The following is a 15,533-nucleotide window of genomic DNA, read 5'->3' on the forward strand; positions in this document are numbered from 1 at the left end:
AAGTATTAATATTCAAGTACATATGTTTAATATGTAGTTTCTTAGTTTAGAACTTGAGTTCTAATTCACATTACTGGGATTAACATAGCATATTGTAATTATAATTAACATTAGCATTGACCGGGATTTAGAATTGCCATATGTCCCGTTTTGACCGGAACTTAGGATTACCACACGTCCTGTTTAGACCGGGACTTAGAATTACCACACGTCCCGTTTTGACCGGGACTTACGACTCAGGATTATCACGAGTCCCATTTTTACCGGAAATTATAATCACCATATGTCTCGTTTTGACGGGGACTTAGGTTTACCATACGTCCCGTTTTGACCGGGACAGTCTCAGTATCGGTGATGTACATTTTGTCGTAGTTTACACTCGTGATGATCTTTTCACCTGTTTTTCGTGAGCCTAATATCCCGATTGTAATTATTCTGAAATTTTATTTTTGATATGATATTATTTTTTCATGAGCAGATACATATTAGACAATTGAATTTTTGTAGTCTATTCCAGTTTTTCACATATAGTTAGGGCTCCTAGACGTCCCGAATTCACATCACCTGTCCCTCATGAATTGTTCGGGGGCGCCAAATGTCGAAAAACATAAATTAATATCATTTGTGCGATTTTTTTTAAAATCCTGCTTTTATTGGTCATTGATACACGACTGATATGAATAATCTAATCTCGGACATTCGCTTTTGGTGAGTGTTGACGTGTTATTTAGTTATTTCTGTTATTTCAGCAAATAGCAAGTGGATAACTATGAATATATGTATTATAAATATCTTTTGAGTCTAGAAATATGAGCTCCCTACATATAAGTCATTTAACCTTTCAGTATAACATGCCTATTAGAGCTCATTCGTGGCTAAGTGGTTATCGTACGCACCTTTGGCATGGGAAACCGGGTTCAATTCGCGGTGGGAGCTTATATGGTTCGGATTCCATGTTAATCAGTAGGTCCCGTCTCATATAGCCTCACTGCTGAAAGGGACGTTAAACTCAACTCTAACATACCTGTTACTTTCTTAACAATCCCTACTGATGAATCTAATAGGAATTAAATAGAAATGCTTCTTTTCTTAGTTAGCTACTTCCTGCCGATAGAACCTCCGGAAACAAATGTCCCACCAGTGTCCCGGTTTGGAGCAACAGAAATATGCTAAGGCTTTCCGCAAACGATTGCACCGTCTATTCGGGAGTGATTTAGTATTGCAATTGTATTTTTTTCTATTAGGAGCATTAATGGGTATTCATATTAACTTTGCTGGAAAGAGGGAATTTAATAATAATAATAATAATAATAATAATAATAATAATAATAATAATAATAATAATATAATTGAATACCTCCGTTTCCCTGGCCTCACAAAGTAACCTACGTTGTTTACTAATATGTCTAATGTTTAGTCAGGGGTAAAAAAAAGGGGAACGCGGAAGAACGCCGTTCGTCCACCTTGAAAAAATATGTACATCATCATCGCAGTTTCTAAAAAAAAAATTACAATGGGCAAAGATAGGCAGGGGGAACGGCGTGGCGTCATGCCGCTACCTACCGTCCTCCCACATTTTCAGATCCATTTTTACCCCTGTATTTAGTGCAAAAAATGTGCGTTTATTTCCATATAAAACAACAACAACAAAAAATATCCGCTTAAGTATTACAAGGAAATTATATTTAAAATTGGGTGCAAGCAGGAAAATGCTATCCAGCCCACTAGCTTGGACTGGTTGTAGATAAATAACTCAAACATACTGAGAATTTAGTGCAAAAAAAAAAAAAAAAAAAGCGTTCATTCTCACATAAAAATAATTTTAAAGAATATGGTTCAATATTTCGGAGATACCGACCGTCAAAATAAATCTCTCCTTTGTAGGCAACCCGCATACCACCAGCCTGCGCAGTCAACTGGTAGAATTGAAATCTATCAGTATATTTAGTACAAAAAATATACATTCATTTACACACACCAGGATTGAATGCCCTGCAACCACATTTACTTTCACCATGACGATACGCCACCGCATTGGTTCTTACAAGTTGGACATTTCCTACACTAAACTTTTCCACAACATTAAATTGGGAAAGATAGACCGATTGCCTGGCACCGTAGATCCCTCTGACACTACACCCCCGGGGCTTCTTTTAATGGGGTTATGTCAAGAATATAATGTTCAGAACGGCTATGATTGATTTGAGGTGCAGATAACAGATACTGTTGCTACAATTGACGGTGACATGTAACGGAGGGTTTGGACAGAGTTGGTACATCAATTGGGCGTGTCATCAAGGGTGCTCATATGGACGTGGATTGAACTTAAAAAAAAAAAAAAAAAAAAAAGAGCACATCATATAAAACTTACTTTCTCTTTCTATGTCCATCACAAGTCCGCCATATTAGAGTGAAATTGTAAATTGTACGCTCTGGAACACCCGGTATTATTTCCGTGACGAAATGTAAGTGTTCCACTGTTCAATAAACTTTATCTCGTATTGTTAATTTGTACGATTAGTTTTCATATAACTTTATTGAATAAATACATTTGTTAGCATTATAAGCTGTATGGTTAATGTAATTGAAACTCATTTTGTTTATCTTGTTTGCAGGTGGGCGTCGATCATGGTGGCGCTCGGGACTTCGCAAATACGTGATCTTGTGTACGACGTGTGGAGGTTTAGCTGCGCTATTAGGCGCCCTCTTCTTCCTCGTGTACTTCATTCTCCGATCGTACACGTCGTCTCTGAACTATTTTGAGACGGTGCCCACCTACGTTCCTGCTATCATGGTAAGTTTCATTCTATTAAAAGGAAACGCCATCTGTTAACAAACTTTACATTTTGCTTAATTAATCATATACTTCCCTTAGGAGAGAGAGAGAGACTCAGCTACGAACAAGCTTCATTAGTAATGTCTATGGATTTTACAGATGAATTGCAGTACAAGTTATTTTGGGAATATGTACGTTAACTTTCAAAAAGAGCTTTTCAACCTCAAACTGAGGATAAAAAGATAAATGAATAAAAATAAAATAAAAATAAATCCCTTTAGATGTTACATCTGCAACTCCCGCTGGGCTACTTCCAGAGAGTTGCTTACATGGATAATCCACAAGAAACTACGGTTTATACCAGTAGTAAAAAGTGTGTATGCTTAGATACATCTGTAAATACGCTTTTTGTACTAATTTGATAGTGCTGAATCTAATTAAACTATTTTGAAATCTACCTGCTTATATGGTAATGAAAAAAATAACCTTAAATAAATGTAAATATCCCATATTTATATCCCAGGTTTAAAGAATTAATTTGAACGAATATCCTCTCGAGAAAATGTTTTACGTGGGACTACAATACACTATCAGATTCCCTTAAAAAATACTAACTCATTGTAAAATGTGCTGTCATTACGTCCTTGTAAAATTACTGTGACTCGTATCACAATGAATACTTCCATTCACTTTATCATAGTGAGCCATTGGAGGGACTCGACATTTGGACAATCTGTATCTCGGAAACGAAAAGGCATCGGACCCATGCTTATACGAACGTTTTTACTAATTTGAATGTCCGCAATCACCTCGTCACTTTTGGCCATGCATTTATGTTACACCCTGTATACAGATAGATTAATAATTATACATACATAAGAAACTTCTTTCTGCTTTGCGTATTGAAGTAGAATTGAAATTAGTAATCCATTTTATATGCTTATATTGTGGTGGTATGTGGTGGTATGCGTGCGAAAGCTCTACTAAATCAACCTTTGCAAGCGTTCACTGTTCGTACAGGATTTACTGTTCTACAACACGCTGTGTGTAGACGTATTTTGCAGAAATAACCTATCAGAAGATCTTTCTGAAGTGATTCCAAAATTTTCCCAGAAAGTGAAATAATATTCTTGTTTCAATTTTACCATCCGCGCCAAACAGTTTATCGAGAGAGAAGCAATTTAGTGTACGAGTGAATTGGATGAAGTGAATACTATCTTTGTCGTTAGGAATACATTACGCGGAACGTAGAAACAGTCTACATTACGTTGTTTTGTACCGGAAATAGTCCAGGAAAAGCATTATATGGTCGCGTTATCGCGCTTTTCTTACGTATCATATACAGGGTGGACCATAATTCTTGATTCGCCCTTGCAACTTTTAAATTGACAAAAAAAAAAAAAAAAAAAAAAAAAAAGCTGAGATTTTATACGATGTAAATATCTGCAAAGGAACATTGTTTGACATACACTTTGACACCACAAGGTGAATAGTGTTGAAAACTCAGCATAAAATTGTATTTTAAAAAAAATAACACTACATCAGGTTATTACATACTTTAAATCTACATGTAAAATGGAAACATACAATACCCCACTTGCCATGCAATACTGCAAGTTAAGAACGCTACAGTATCAAAAACATCGAGAAAGAACCAAATTGTTCGAGGATTCTACAACAGCAATAACACAAGTGGGACGGGCGAGGTAATGCATATTCAAAGTACGATAATGTCTGACCACCATATGACGTATTTCGCACATATATAAACAAAATTGCAAGAAATTGAAATTTTTATTTTTTTCACAGAGCTTATTTCGAAAAAAAATTGTTTAGATAAGTATTACATTGCATTACGTACATGGTTTACAATAGACATAATGATCATAATGCTGTTTACAGCAATTTGATACCTCGAACTATTTGTGATATATGAAAAAATGTAAAAAATTGATATATTGCTTAAAATGACAAATGTATGGGAACTTGCTTCTTTAACATTACAACAATACCTTTTCACGGATGCGATTACAATAAGTCCTTGGAAGTATATTATTTTAAGCAGTGTTGCCAATTTTAACAGTCTTTACCATATTTCCAGAACGGCTTGAGATATCAAATTTCTGTAAATAGCGCTGTGATCTTTGCATCTACTAAAAATCATCTACATAATTGGATGAAGTTCTTACCGAAGGAAAGACTTTTTTTTTAAAAAAAAAGTCAAACATTTAATCCTTTGTAACTTTGTTCGTATTCATCCGATATCCGTTGTATCATGATTATAGTATTAGACACCTAAGTACTTTGGATATCCATTGCTTCGTCTCATACACTTATGTTATTACTGTCGTAGAGGCCATCAAAATTTGGATGTTTGTTATACTGTAGCGCCCTTAGTTTGCAACACTGAATAAGAAATGCAACATTGTAAGATTTTCGTTTGATGTGTAGATTTGAAATGTGTAACAACATGACGTAGTGCTGTTTGAAAGAAAAATACAACTATGTTGGGATGGCAACACTGGTAGCCTTGTGGTATCACAGAGCATGCCAAATTATGTTCCCCTGTCGATATTTGCATGGTACAAAATTTCAACTATCTTTTTGTTCATTAGTTTGAAAGTTATAAGGACGTATCAAGATAAATGGTCCACTCTGTATATGATTTGATTTGATTTTAGTTTAGTTTAGCGTGCCTTTAAACAGCGAGGCTATATGAGACATGGACCTACAGCCTAACGTGGAATCCTAACCACATGAATTCCCACAGGGAATCGAACTCGGGTCTCCTACGCCAAAAGGACAGTACGCTATCCGATTAGCCACGAGGGAACTCACCCTGTAAATGATAAACATATATTAGAAGGAAGAGTAATTTCTCCCTTATTACTTACTTGATTATTTAGTTTGTTCGTTTCTATTTACTCGTTTGTCAGCAACCATGTCCTCTGATCTAGTCACGAGCGCGCGTGCCTTTTACGCAAAGGGTCCCGGATTCAGTTCCCGGTTGGAAAGCCCTGAAAAGTTTGAATCGTTACAATGGCTTGGATTCGACATTAAACTGTAGACTTACATTTTATATTGCGTCGGAGCTGAAAAGGGACGCTAAATTGAACGGACAAATAAATAAACAAATCAACAAGAGTTTCCATTCCTCCTCCGGACAAGTAAGTTTGTGGTGGACAACCTCGTGTCCGTAGGTTTTCTCGGGGCATTGCCGTTTCCTCCCACAATCTAATTCCATTAATATTCAACCATTTTCATTCGCTTTCCTTAGTCATCCGTCTCGGGGACGTTAAACTGAAAAGTTTTGCACTCCTCCTCCTCACTTACCCCTTCCCCCATACTCTGTGTCCTTCATATTGGATTTATTGACTATATTCGTATTCTCTGAAATAAAATAGTCCTTAAGTCAAATTTTATACTTTGATGTTCAGTGATTTCAAACGATAACTGCAAGTGCAGCAACGTGTAAATGCGGATAGTAGAATACTGTATTTTGTGTGCAGTAAAGTTGCCTTGAAAGATAGAGGGAGTCAAGGTCTATAAGTTCTCAATAATTTCACACGATGGCAACAAATAGCAAAGTGAATAATTAGATATTTAATATTAGGAACGTGTTCCATATTTGGGGACTTTACCTTGATACTTATTATTCTGTTGGAATACGTTATTTATTTATTTATTTATTTTATATGCAAAAACACGCTGTTTTATCTATTGTTGTTCATCTCGTTCCGGTGATGCACAAACTTCCTGTAATCAAAGAAAACAAACGTAATAACTCATTTGATGTTACATGAAATAAATAAATAAATAAATAAATAAAAACTTTATTGACGTTATATACATTCGTCTTGCAATTGCCCAGGGATGTTAAGCATTTTAATATCGAAGTACATAAAAAAAAATGAACCTGGTTTTATTCCTCAAGCGCTAGCTTGTATGCTGAAAAGCAATTTGGTCCATTAACAAAACGTTACCTGAAGCAACAATTACAATTCCTACGTAATGGAGAATTCAATATTTACCTAGCGCCTAGATATTACCAATTAATTAGAAATGTTACTGGAAATTATTCGAGTAATTACACATAACATTCAGGTTATACAAACATTTGATGTTAAATAGTCTACGGAACCTTTTCCTTATATACTGCTGTGATCCATTTGTTACCATGTCTCTTCGCATGCCACTTATATAACGGTAAGAAAGGTTATCTGCGAGAAACTACTAGTAGTAAATTAATTTTTCATTTCCTCTAGCATTTAGGGGTAAAAGTGAATCTGAAAAGGTAGGGGGACGCATGACGTCATCTTTGCCCATTGTATTTTTATAAGAAGTGGAGGGACGCCTTAGATATTTTCTGGAAGTGGGGCAACGACGTCCTCCCGCGTTCCCCCTCACTTTTACCCCTACTAGCTTCCCTCATGTTGGGAGTGCAATGGTTCTCAAAGTGAAGTTGGCAGGTCTAAGATGGTGTTAATATAAAAATTGCTGTAAAATAAAATATATCATTTTTATCACGGGATTCGTTTGTTGATTACCGTTGTCCTCTCAGAACAAAAAGGTGCTATGGGATTTCTGGTTCGCATTACACCATTATGAGTACTTATAATTATGTCGTATTTTTGATTTTGAAGTTTATGTTTTAGTATATTCCAATTGGTAAACCACTATTATTGCATAAGGTCCATCATCGCGTATGAGTGTGCAACAAGGAAAATATACGTGTTGTTTAGACGTTAAAACGGTTTTATTCAGAACGAAATTATCCTATTGTAATTCTAAAAGGAGTTAAAGAAATAGATCTTTGTGTTATTAACAATTGTTTATTAATACAGTAGACGTCTAATATCCCCTAGTCAGGGTGCGAATTAGGCGATTTTTGCAGGGGGAGATAAAGTAAAAAAAAAAAAAAAACTTTAATCCAACTTGCTATAGTCGTGCCAACCCTGCTGATAATGATTAAACTTAACACATTTGATTTAGGTTTGGGGAAAAGTACACCAGTATTATACCATTTTTATCCTAACCTACAGTACCAGATCTCACTAAAATTTCTTGTTCAAAAAACACACAAGCAGCTTCCAACACACACCTAATCTAACCAAATTACTTTCTACAATGCATTTTCTACTAACAATACTCAAATGGATTTACGTTTAGCACATTGAATTCAAGAATTTTAATGATGTAAGAAATATAACCGAGGGCAGGAGGGGAAAATAGCATCCCCCTCCTGGGAATTTTTTCTGCCTTCCAGCTAGAGATAAAAGCTTTCCAGAGGGGGGATTTTCCCCCTCCAACCCTGGCCGTAATTCGCACCCTGGCCCTAGTAATCATTTTGAACGCTTTATGGCGTATCTTTTTCATGTTTAACATTGTGGAAATAATCACTCTATCCTGAGTATATAGCTTTAACACCTAGGTTGTGCATTTTCTAAGCTGCATGATTGATTTTGCACTAAAAGGTATTCTTTTTTAAACTGCTGTATTTGTTTATACTAGCTTGTTCACACAAATGAGAGGCATTTCTTAGATAGTAAACTGGGTCTCGGAGTGTGTACTTGTACCTTTGCTGTAGGGTATTTACTATTTGCAATGCCAAGACCAGTCCTGGTCTACATAATAAAACCTCTAGTTCGGACTTTACTTTCGATATTATTCTGTGTGCGTCGGAGATTATTAGAAGTGTTTAATCAAATCAAACCACTTCGCTAACAGTTCTTTTCGTTGGTCTGAGACGCTCCAACGCCAACAAATAGGGGTCCAGTCGTCAAATAATTTCCTGACCCGCTCTAATGCAGTTCGTCTGTTACGGGTTTATTAAACTTGCTTCTAAAACCAGCACTTGGCGTAAGACTCCTTTTGTGGACGTAAGCCACTCCAACGCCATCTGTTAGCGACCGGTCGAACTACGTCCAGCCTAGCGTCGAACACGTGATCAGCGTACTGCGACGCACTGTCTATCAGGAGCTTTCTAGAGCTAGGTGTATCAGGAGCTTTTTAGAGCTAGTGGCCGTCACGTCTTCTATTCACGTCACTCCTCAGTTTGCCTCACGACACTGAGTGGACGCCGAAACCGGACACTCTAATCACTAAATTTCGGTGTCCCTCTATATGAGAAATGCCTTGGTTAAATTATCTTTACTGCAATAGGCAATAAAATTATATATATTCGGGCATGTGTAAAACCAGTGTTTCTTCCATACCTGCTTTTTGGGGAGCACTGCACCCCCTCCCCCCGGAGCTCTGAGAGTGCCGCTCCGGAGCAGACCAAGCTAATACGTCTATAATATAATAATAAATAGAATAGTATCAGTAGTGTCTCCCGGAATATTGTTTCTGAAAGAAACACTGTGTAAGACTGGCATCTTTCGAATTGGAGTGATAAAGAATAGAATTGCTCATGAGACAAAATTTGGGGCTACCTGGCCTCGAAACGGTGTGATTTAAGTGTTGTCTTTTCCCGAAAAATATATATATTTTTATATTGGAAGAGTTCTGTTTCTTCTTGTATCTTGACACTGACATTTGTCTCGTCTCATTCACTGGTTGATTGATTCGTAGTTACGTCTTTTGTTGGCGGTGGAGGTTGTGGTAAGACGAGTTCTCAGTTTAAAGTGAGATCTGAATCACTGTAGTACGTTCGTTGTTTTTTTTTTACCGGGAATTGAACCTGGGACCTTGTGTACCAAAGGCATGCCCTAGGCAGTAGACCAGCTACAAGGGATATGCTTCACGAATGGTTATTGCAAGATTCTACACGGGCTTCCAGTACCACGTGCTGGCTTTAAACGTACTTCATACGACAATCACGAAGAAGATGATGTCAACCATTGCCAACGATCGGCAAATGATGAAGATTAATGAAGTCAGCAACATTTCTGGATAAAAGGAAACAGAACACCACAGAAAGTATTAATCTCCACTGATTGATCATCCACGCCTGGTCTCTGGGAGTTCTTTATCCTTACCACTCTCTAGGACGACTGGTCTCTGGGAGTTCTTTATCCTCACCACTCTCTAGGACGCTGGTCTCTGCGCATTCTTTATCCTTATCACTCTCTAGGACGCCTGGTCTCTGAGATTTCTTTATCCTTACCACTCTCTAGGACACCTGGTCTCTGGGAGTTCTTTATCCTTACCACTCTCTAGGACACCTGGTCTCTGGGAGTTCTTTATCCTTACCACTCTCTAGGACGCCTGGTCTCTGGGAGTTCTTTATCCTTACCACTCTTTAGGATGCCTGGTCTCTGGGAGTTCTTTATCCTTACCACTCTCTAGGACTCCTGGTAACTGGGAGTTCTTTATCCTTACCACTCTCTAGGACGACTGGTCTCTGGGAGTTCTTTATCCTCACCACTCTCTAGGACGCTGGTCTCTGCGCATTCTTTATCCTTATCACTCTCTAGGACGCCTGGTCTCTGAGATTTCTTTATCCTTACCACTCTCTAGGACACCTGGTCTCTGGGAGTTCTTTATCCTTACCACTCTCTAGGACACCTGGTCTCTGGGAGTTCTTTATCCTTACCACTCTCTAGGACGCCTGGTCTCTGGGAGTTCTTTATCCTCACCACTCTCTAGGACGCTGGTCTCTGCGCATTCTTTATCCTTATCACTCTCTAGGACGCCTGGTCTCTGAGATTTCTTTATCCTTACCACTCTCTAGGACACCTGGTCTCTGGGAGTTCTTTATCCTTACCACTCTCTAGGACACCTGGTCTCTGGGAGTTCTTTATCCTTACCACTCTCTAGGACACCTGGTCTCTGGGAGTTCTTTATCCTTACCACTCTCTAGGACGCCTGGTCTCTGCGAGTTCTTTATCTTCACCACTCTCTAGGACGCCTGGTCTCTGCGAGTTCTTTATCCTTATCACTCTCTAGGACGCCTGGTCTCTGGGATTTCTTTATCCTTACCACTCTCTAGGACACCTGGTCTCTAGGAGTTCTTTATCCTTACCACTTTCTAGGACGCTGGTCTCTGCGCATTCTTTATCCTTATCACTCTCTAGGACGCCTGGTCTCTGAGATTTCTTTATCCCTACCACTCTCTAGGACACCTGGTCTCTGGGAGTTCTTTATCCTTACCACTCTCTAGGACACCTGGTCTCTGGGAGTTCTTTATCCTTACCACTCTCTAGGACGCCTGGTCTCTGCGAGTTCTTTATCTTCACCACTCTCTAGGACGCCTGGTCTCTGCGAGTTCTTTATCCTTATCACTCTCTAGGACGCCTGGTCTCTGGGATTTCTTTATCCTTACCACTCTCTAGGACACCTGGTCTCTAGGAGTTCTTTATCCTTACCACTTTCTAGGACGCCTGGTCTCTGGGAGTTCTTTATCCTCATCACTCTCTAGGACGACTGGTCTCTGGGAGTTCTTTATCCTTACCACTCTCTAGGACGACTGGTCTCTGGGAGTTCTTTATCCTCACCACTCTCTAGGACGCTGGTCTCTGCGCATTCTTTATCCTTATCACTCTCTAGGACGCCTGGTCTCTGAGATTTCTTTATCCTTACCACTCTCTAGGACACCTGGTCTCTGGGAGTTCTTTATCCTTACCACTCTCTAGGACACCTGGTCTCTGGGAGTTCTTTATCCTTACCACTCTCTAGGACGCCTGGTCTCTGCGAGTTCTTTATCTTCACCACTCTCTAGGACGCCTGGTCTCTGCGAGTTCTTTATCCTTATCACTCTCTAGGACGCCTGGTCTCTGGGATTTCTTTATCCTTACCACTCTCTAGGACACCCGGTCTCTAGGAGTTCTTTATCCTTACCACTTTCTAGGACGTCTGGTCTCTGGGAGTTCTTTATCCTCATCACTCTCTAGGACGACTGGTCTCTGAGATTTCTTTATTCTTACCACTCTCTAAAACGCCTGATCTCTGGGAGTTCTTTATCCTCACCACTCTCTAGGACGACTGGTCTCTGGGAGTTCTTTATCCTTACCACTCTCTAGGACGACTGGTCTCTGGGAGTTCTTTATCCTCACCACTCTCTAGGACGCTGGTCTCTGCGCATTCTTTATCCTTATCACTCTCTAGGACGCCTGGTCTCTGAGATTTCTTTATCCTTACCACTCTCTAGGACACCTGGTCTCTGGGAGTTCTTTATCCTTACCACTCTCTAGGACACCTGGTCTCTGGGAGTTCTTTATCCTTACCACTCTCTAGGACGCCTGGTCTCTGGGAGTTCTTTATCTTCACCACTCTCTAGGACGCCTGGTCTCTGGGAGTTCTTTATCCTTACCACTCTCCAGGACGCTTGGTCTCTTAGAGCTCCTTTTGATAGCACACCTTGTCTGTACAAACACATCACCACCCTTAGGACGCCAGATTTATGGGTTTTATCTCCCTTCTCTAGGAGGCCTGGCTCTGGGCTGTACCTGCCTACACCTTGGTCGTAAGAGCCTTGTTCCCTGTCGCCGTAAGACGCTTGGTCTTTCGGCTCTTACAACTTCATCAGTAAACCACCAAGATATATAAGAGGAACTTACATTTAATCTGTAATATTTTTGCTACTCTATATACGAAGACACTTTTATAATAAATGGTGATTGAGAAAACTCGAAAAATTCCCGTGTACAATTTTGTGACCTACCTTAAAAGACAGAATTTTACAGTACGTATTTTTCAATATATACATTCTTTGCTGACAGTTTATGTTGTTCCTCCTGAACTGTAATTTCCGATTTCGCTTACGATAGTATATAGTTTGCTTTTAATCGAACTCAGCTCTTTCCCTCGAAGGTCAAGGTCAAATAGTAATATTATTCAAGAGAAGAGAAGAGCAAACCAGGTTAGTCACCCTTGTGGCTGCTAGTGACAATGGCTGGTGGACAACCTTTGTGAAGGTGACAATATTCGACTTGCTGATGAAAGGATACACTAAAACCAGTGCGATTTTCAACAACGAAAACAAACGCCTATCAACTCCTCTTCCCATAAATTACCATAATTTTGTCTGTGCTCAAAGGGCTCAGAGCTCGCCCAAGTTACTAGTAACCTGTTAACAGAGAGCGTGAGCGAACTGTCGTTAATGCACTGTATCCAATCTTTACACGAAAGAGAAAGGGGGAAATAAGTGATTTTAATTAATTGAAAGTGTGTAGCAAAAACTGTTGACCTGAGCGTATGAAATTATTTGTAGTGATTTGTTGGTTGCATACCGAAGAACTGACAAGGAACGGACATGAACCTGTCATCCGGACATCCGAATCAAATCTAGTCCATTCAATAAACATAAAGATATGTTCATGTACAAAATATTAGGTGTCATGGACAACGGAGTAAGTCCCTGGGGCCTATTAACCCTGTTAGTCTAAAGAAAATCGTAGGTTTCCAGTGAAATAGCTATTTCATCAACACTGTTTATTGGAAAGTCATAGTTTATAGTTCATTCTCTTCAGCATGAAACAAGCTTTTCAGAGTTGCTGCCCATTGGGGACAATAACGTAATTGAACAGGGAAAATTGGGAGAATTTCGGGAAAATTCCTTCCAGAAATCCTTCCCATCAACTTTGGACCCCTTTGGAGTTGCCCCGGGTAAAAGCATACTATCCAAATGCATCTAAAAAATAGTATAGGAGATAAGAAATGTGTGTACCAAGGTTTGTATTGATAGACGAAATAGATATGAGGGAAAAACTTGTATACCAATACACGCTTTCCCTTCATACCTATTCTGTATATTTGATTCGGATGCTCGTTCCTATGTGAACATATAAGGGAAAACTTGACTTAGTGGAGAGAGAGCAATTGCGTTGGTTGCTACTGCTATATGTGACGTTCTAATTGATGGAAGAAGTTGTTTACCTGCAGTACGTCGCTTAGGTGTTACGGTATCTTTTTCAACAAATATTTCATAACTAGCTTTGGTACGAACTAGTCTGTGTTCGTTATGGATAGCGCCGTTTTATGTGTGTATACAGTTTCAGAACCTTCTGCTTAAGGAATGTATACACGGAAAAGAAAGTATTCTTCAGTTGACAAATTTTCTTTTTCCCAATAACTCGGGAACAAATGAATTAATCTAGATCTTTTTGTCGTTATCCTTAGAATAGTTATAATTTGATAACTTGCCAAAATCGGTACGCTAATACAGTGGTGCCCACCCCCCTTATGTCCATGACGCACCCCCCCCAATTGTCTACCCGTAGGTGTTCTTCCATTTCGATTAATTTTTACACTCCCTCAAACATATTTACACAGATTTTTACCCCCCCCAAATATTTCAATGATGCACTTTGCGTCATAGTCCCCCCCCTTGTGGGCACTCCTGGCTAATAGATTAATTTATTCTTGAGTTATTAGGAAAAGAAATTTTGTCAACTGAAGAATACTTTGTTTCGTGACTGTACAAGTAAGTCAAAAATTATCCGCAATGTAGCTATAACTTTTTTTTTTTTTTTTTTTTTTTGCAATAGAAATAGGAAACTCACCTTAACAACATTTTTCAATATAGTCCCCTTGCTTTTCAGCTCACTTAGTCCACCGTTACACAAGATTCCTGATGCCCCTAGAAAAGAAAGTTTTCGGTTGAGCAGTGAGCCATGCATGCGTCACGTTCTTCACTTCTTGGTCCAAGACTTATTTCCAGACGATGTGCTACTTCATCAATAGTCATTCTTCAGTCTAACAGAACCATGTCACGTGCACGCGCAATGTTGTCATCATTTGTGTCCGTAGATGGCCGTTCGGCTCCTTCCTCAACGACCCGCTCGGGAGAGTAATACTCCCGGAAGTACGTTTTTTTTTCGCGCGCTACTCTAGCCAGCTGTTTTACGCGCTATCCTAGTCAGTTGTTTTAAGTTGGTCACAAAATCTATATCATTTAGTACAAGGGGAACAAAACGAGCCTTAAATCATGGAGTACAAGGGCAACAAAACGAGCCCTGCGGGGCTTCTAACCCGTTCCTCCTCCTCCTCCTACTACTACTACTTATATGCACAAAAGTAAGTAAATCACATTTTTGAGTATCATTTTCGTATTATTTCAATTTAAAAAGTGTTATAAAAATGTAAAAAAAAAAACTTTCCTCGGGACGGGTTTGAACTCACGCCAAAAGAGATTTTCGTTATTAGCACATAGCGCTAGCCCACTCGGCCACGAGGACCGACAACAACAATCGTCTGAATTCTGCTATGTGAATGCAACGTGGCAAGACATAGATAACGCCAACCAATCAGAACTGTGTTTTTCGTTCCTACTCCCGGGAGTATTACTCTCCTGAGCTAGTCCTCTTCCTCGTGCATAACACTTGTGAAACCATTTTTCAATTTTTCTATCCATTCGTATTCACTCCGTTGTTGCGGCAAAATATTGTTCCCGTATTGTGTCGAAAGTCTTTGATGGATTGCGGCCCCTGATACAATTTCCGACCACAAAAACTGGATCACTGCTCGTTGTTCCTCTTGGGTGCAAATTTCTAATGAAGCGGCCATGATCTATGTGCAAAAAAAAGAAGACAAATGGAGGAATTAAAATCAAACTTTCATAGCATGACCACAGCAGCATAATAATAAAATAAACAATGAAGAAGTCAGTATGAACAATGTAACAAGAGTTATGTCACAATAGCGGATAATTGTTGACTTATCTCGTATTTCATAAGTTGAAGCAAACTTTATTTGCTGTTATGATAATTGATGTCGAAGCTCTTTAATATGAAGAAGTACGTAGATTTGCGGTTCCAGAGTTTTGGAGAGGTAGTGATGAAGAATTAACAGTGTTACCTACATTAATAATAATTTC

The 15,533-nt window shown here is 39.1% G+C and overlaps 1 protein-coding gene across 4 annotated transcripts in view; it reads left to right on the forward strand.

Moving 5' to 3' along the window:
• LOC145668153 (uncharacterized) overlaps positions 1–15,533 on the forward strand; it is a 1,131,027-nt gene that overhangs the window by 759,989 nt on the left and 355,505 nt on the right. For all 4 annotated transcript variants that reach the window (XM_081735741.1, XM_081735742.1, XM_081735743.1 and 1 more), the window contains one exon: positions 2,616–2,794. In XM_081735741.1, coding sequence (XP_081591867.1) covers positions 2,616–2,794 — 179 coding nt within the window. The remainder of the gene's footprint in view (positions 1–2,615; positions 2,795–15,533) is intronic.

The sequence above is a fragment of the Thermobia domestica genome, chromosome 13 (genome assembly GCF_964235325.1).
Source record: "Thermobia domestica chromosome 13, izTheDome1.hap1.1, whole genome shotgun sequence".
Lineage (NCBI taxonomy): Eukaryota > Metazoa > Arthropoda > Insecta > Zygentoma > Lepismatidae > Thermobia > Thermobia domestica.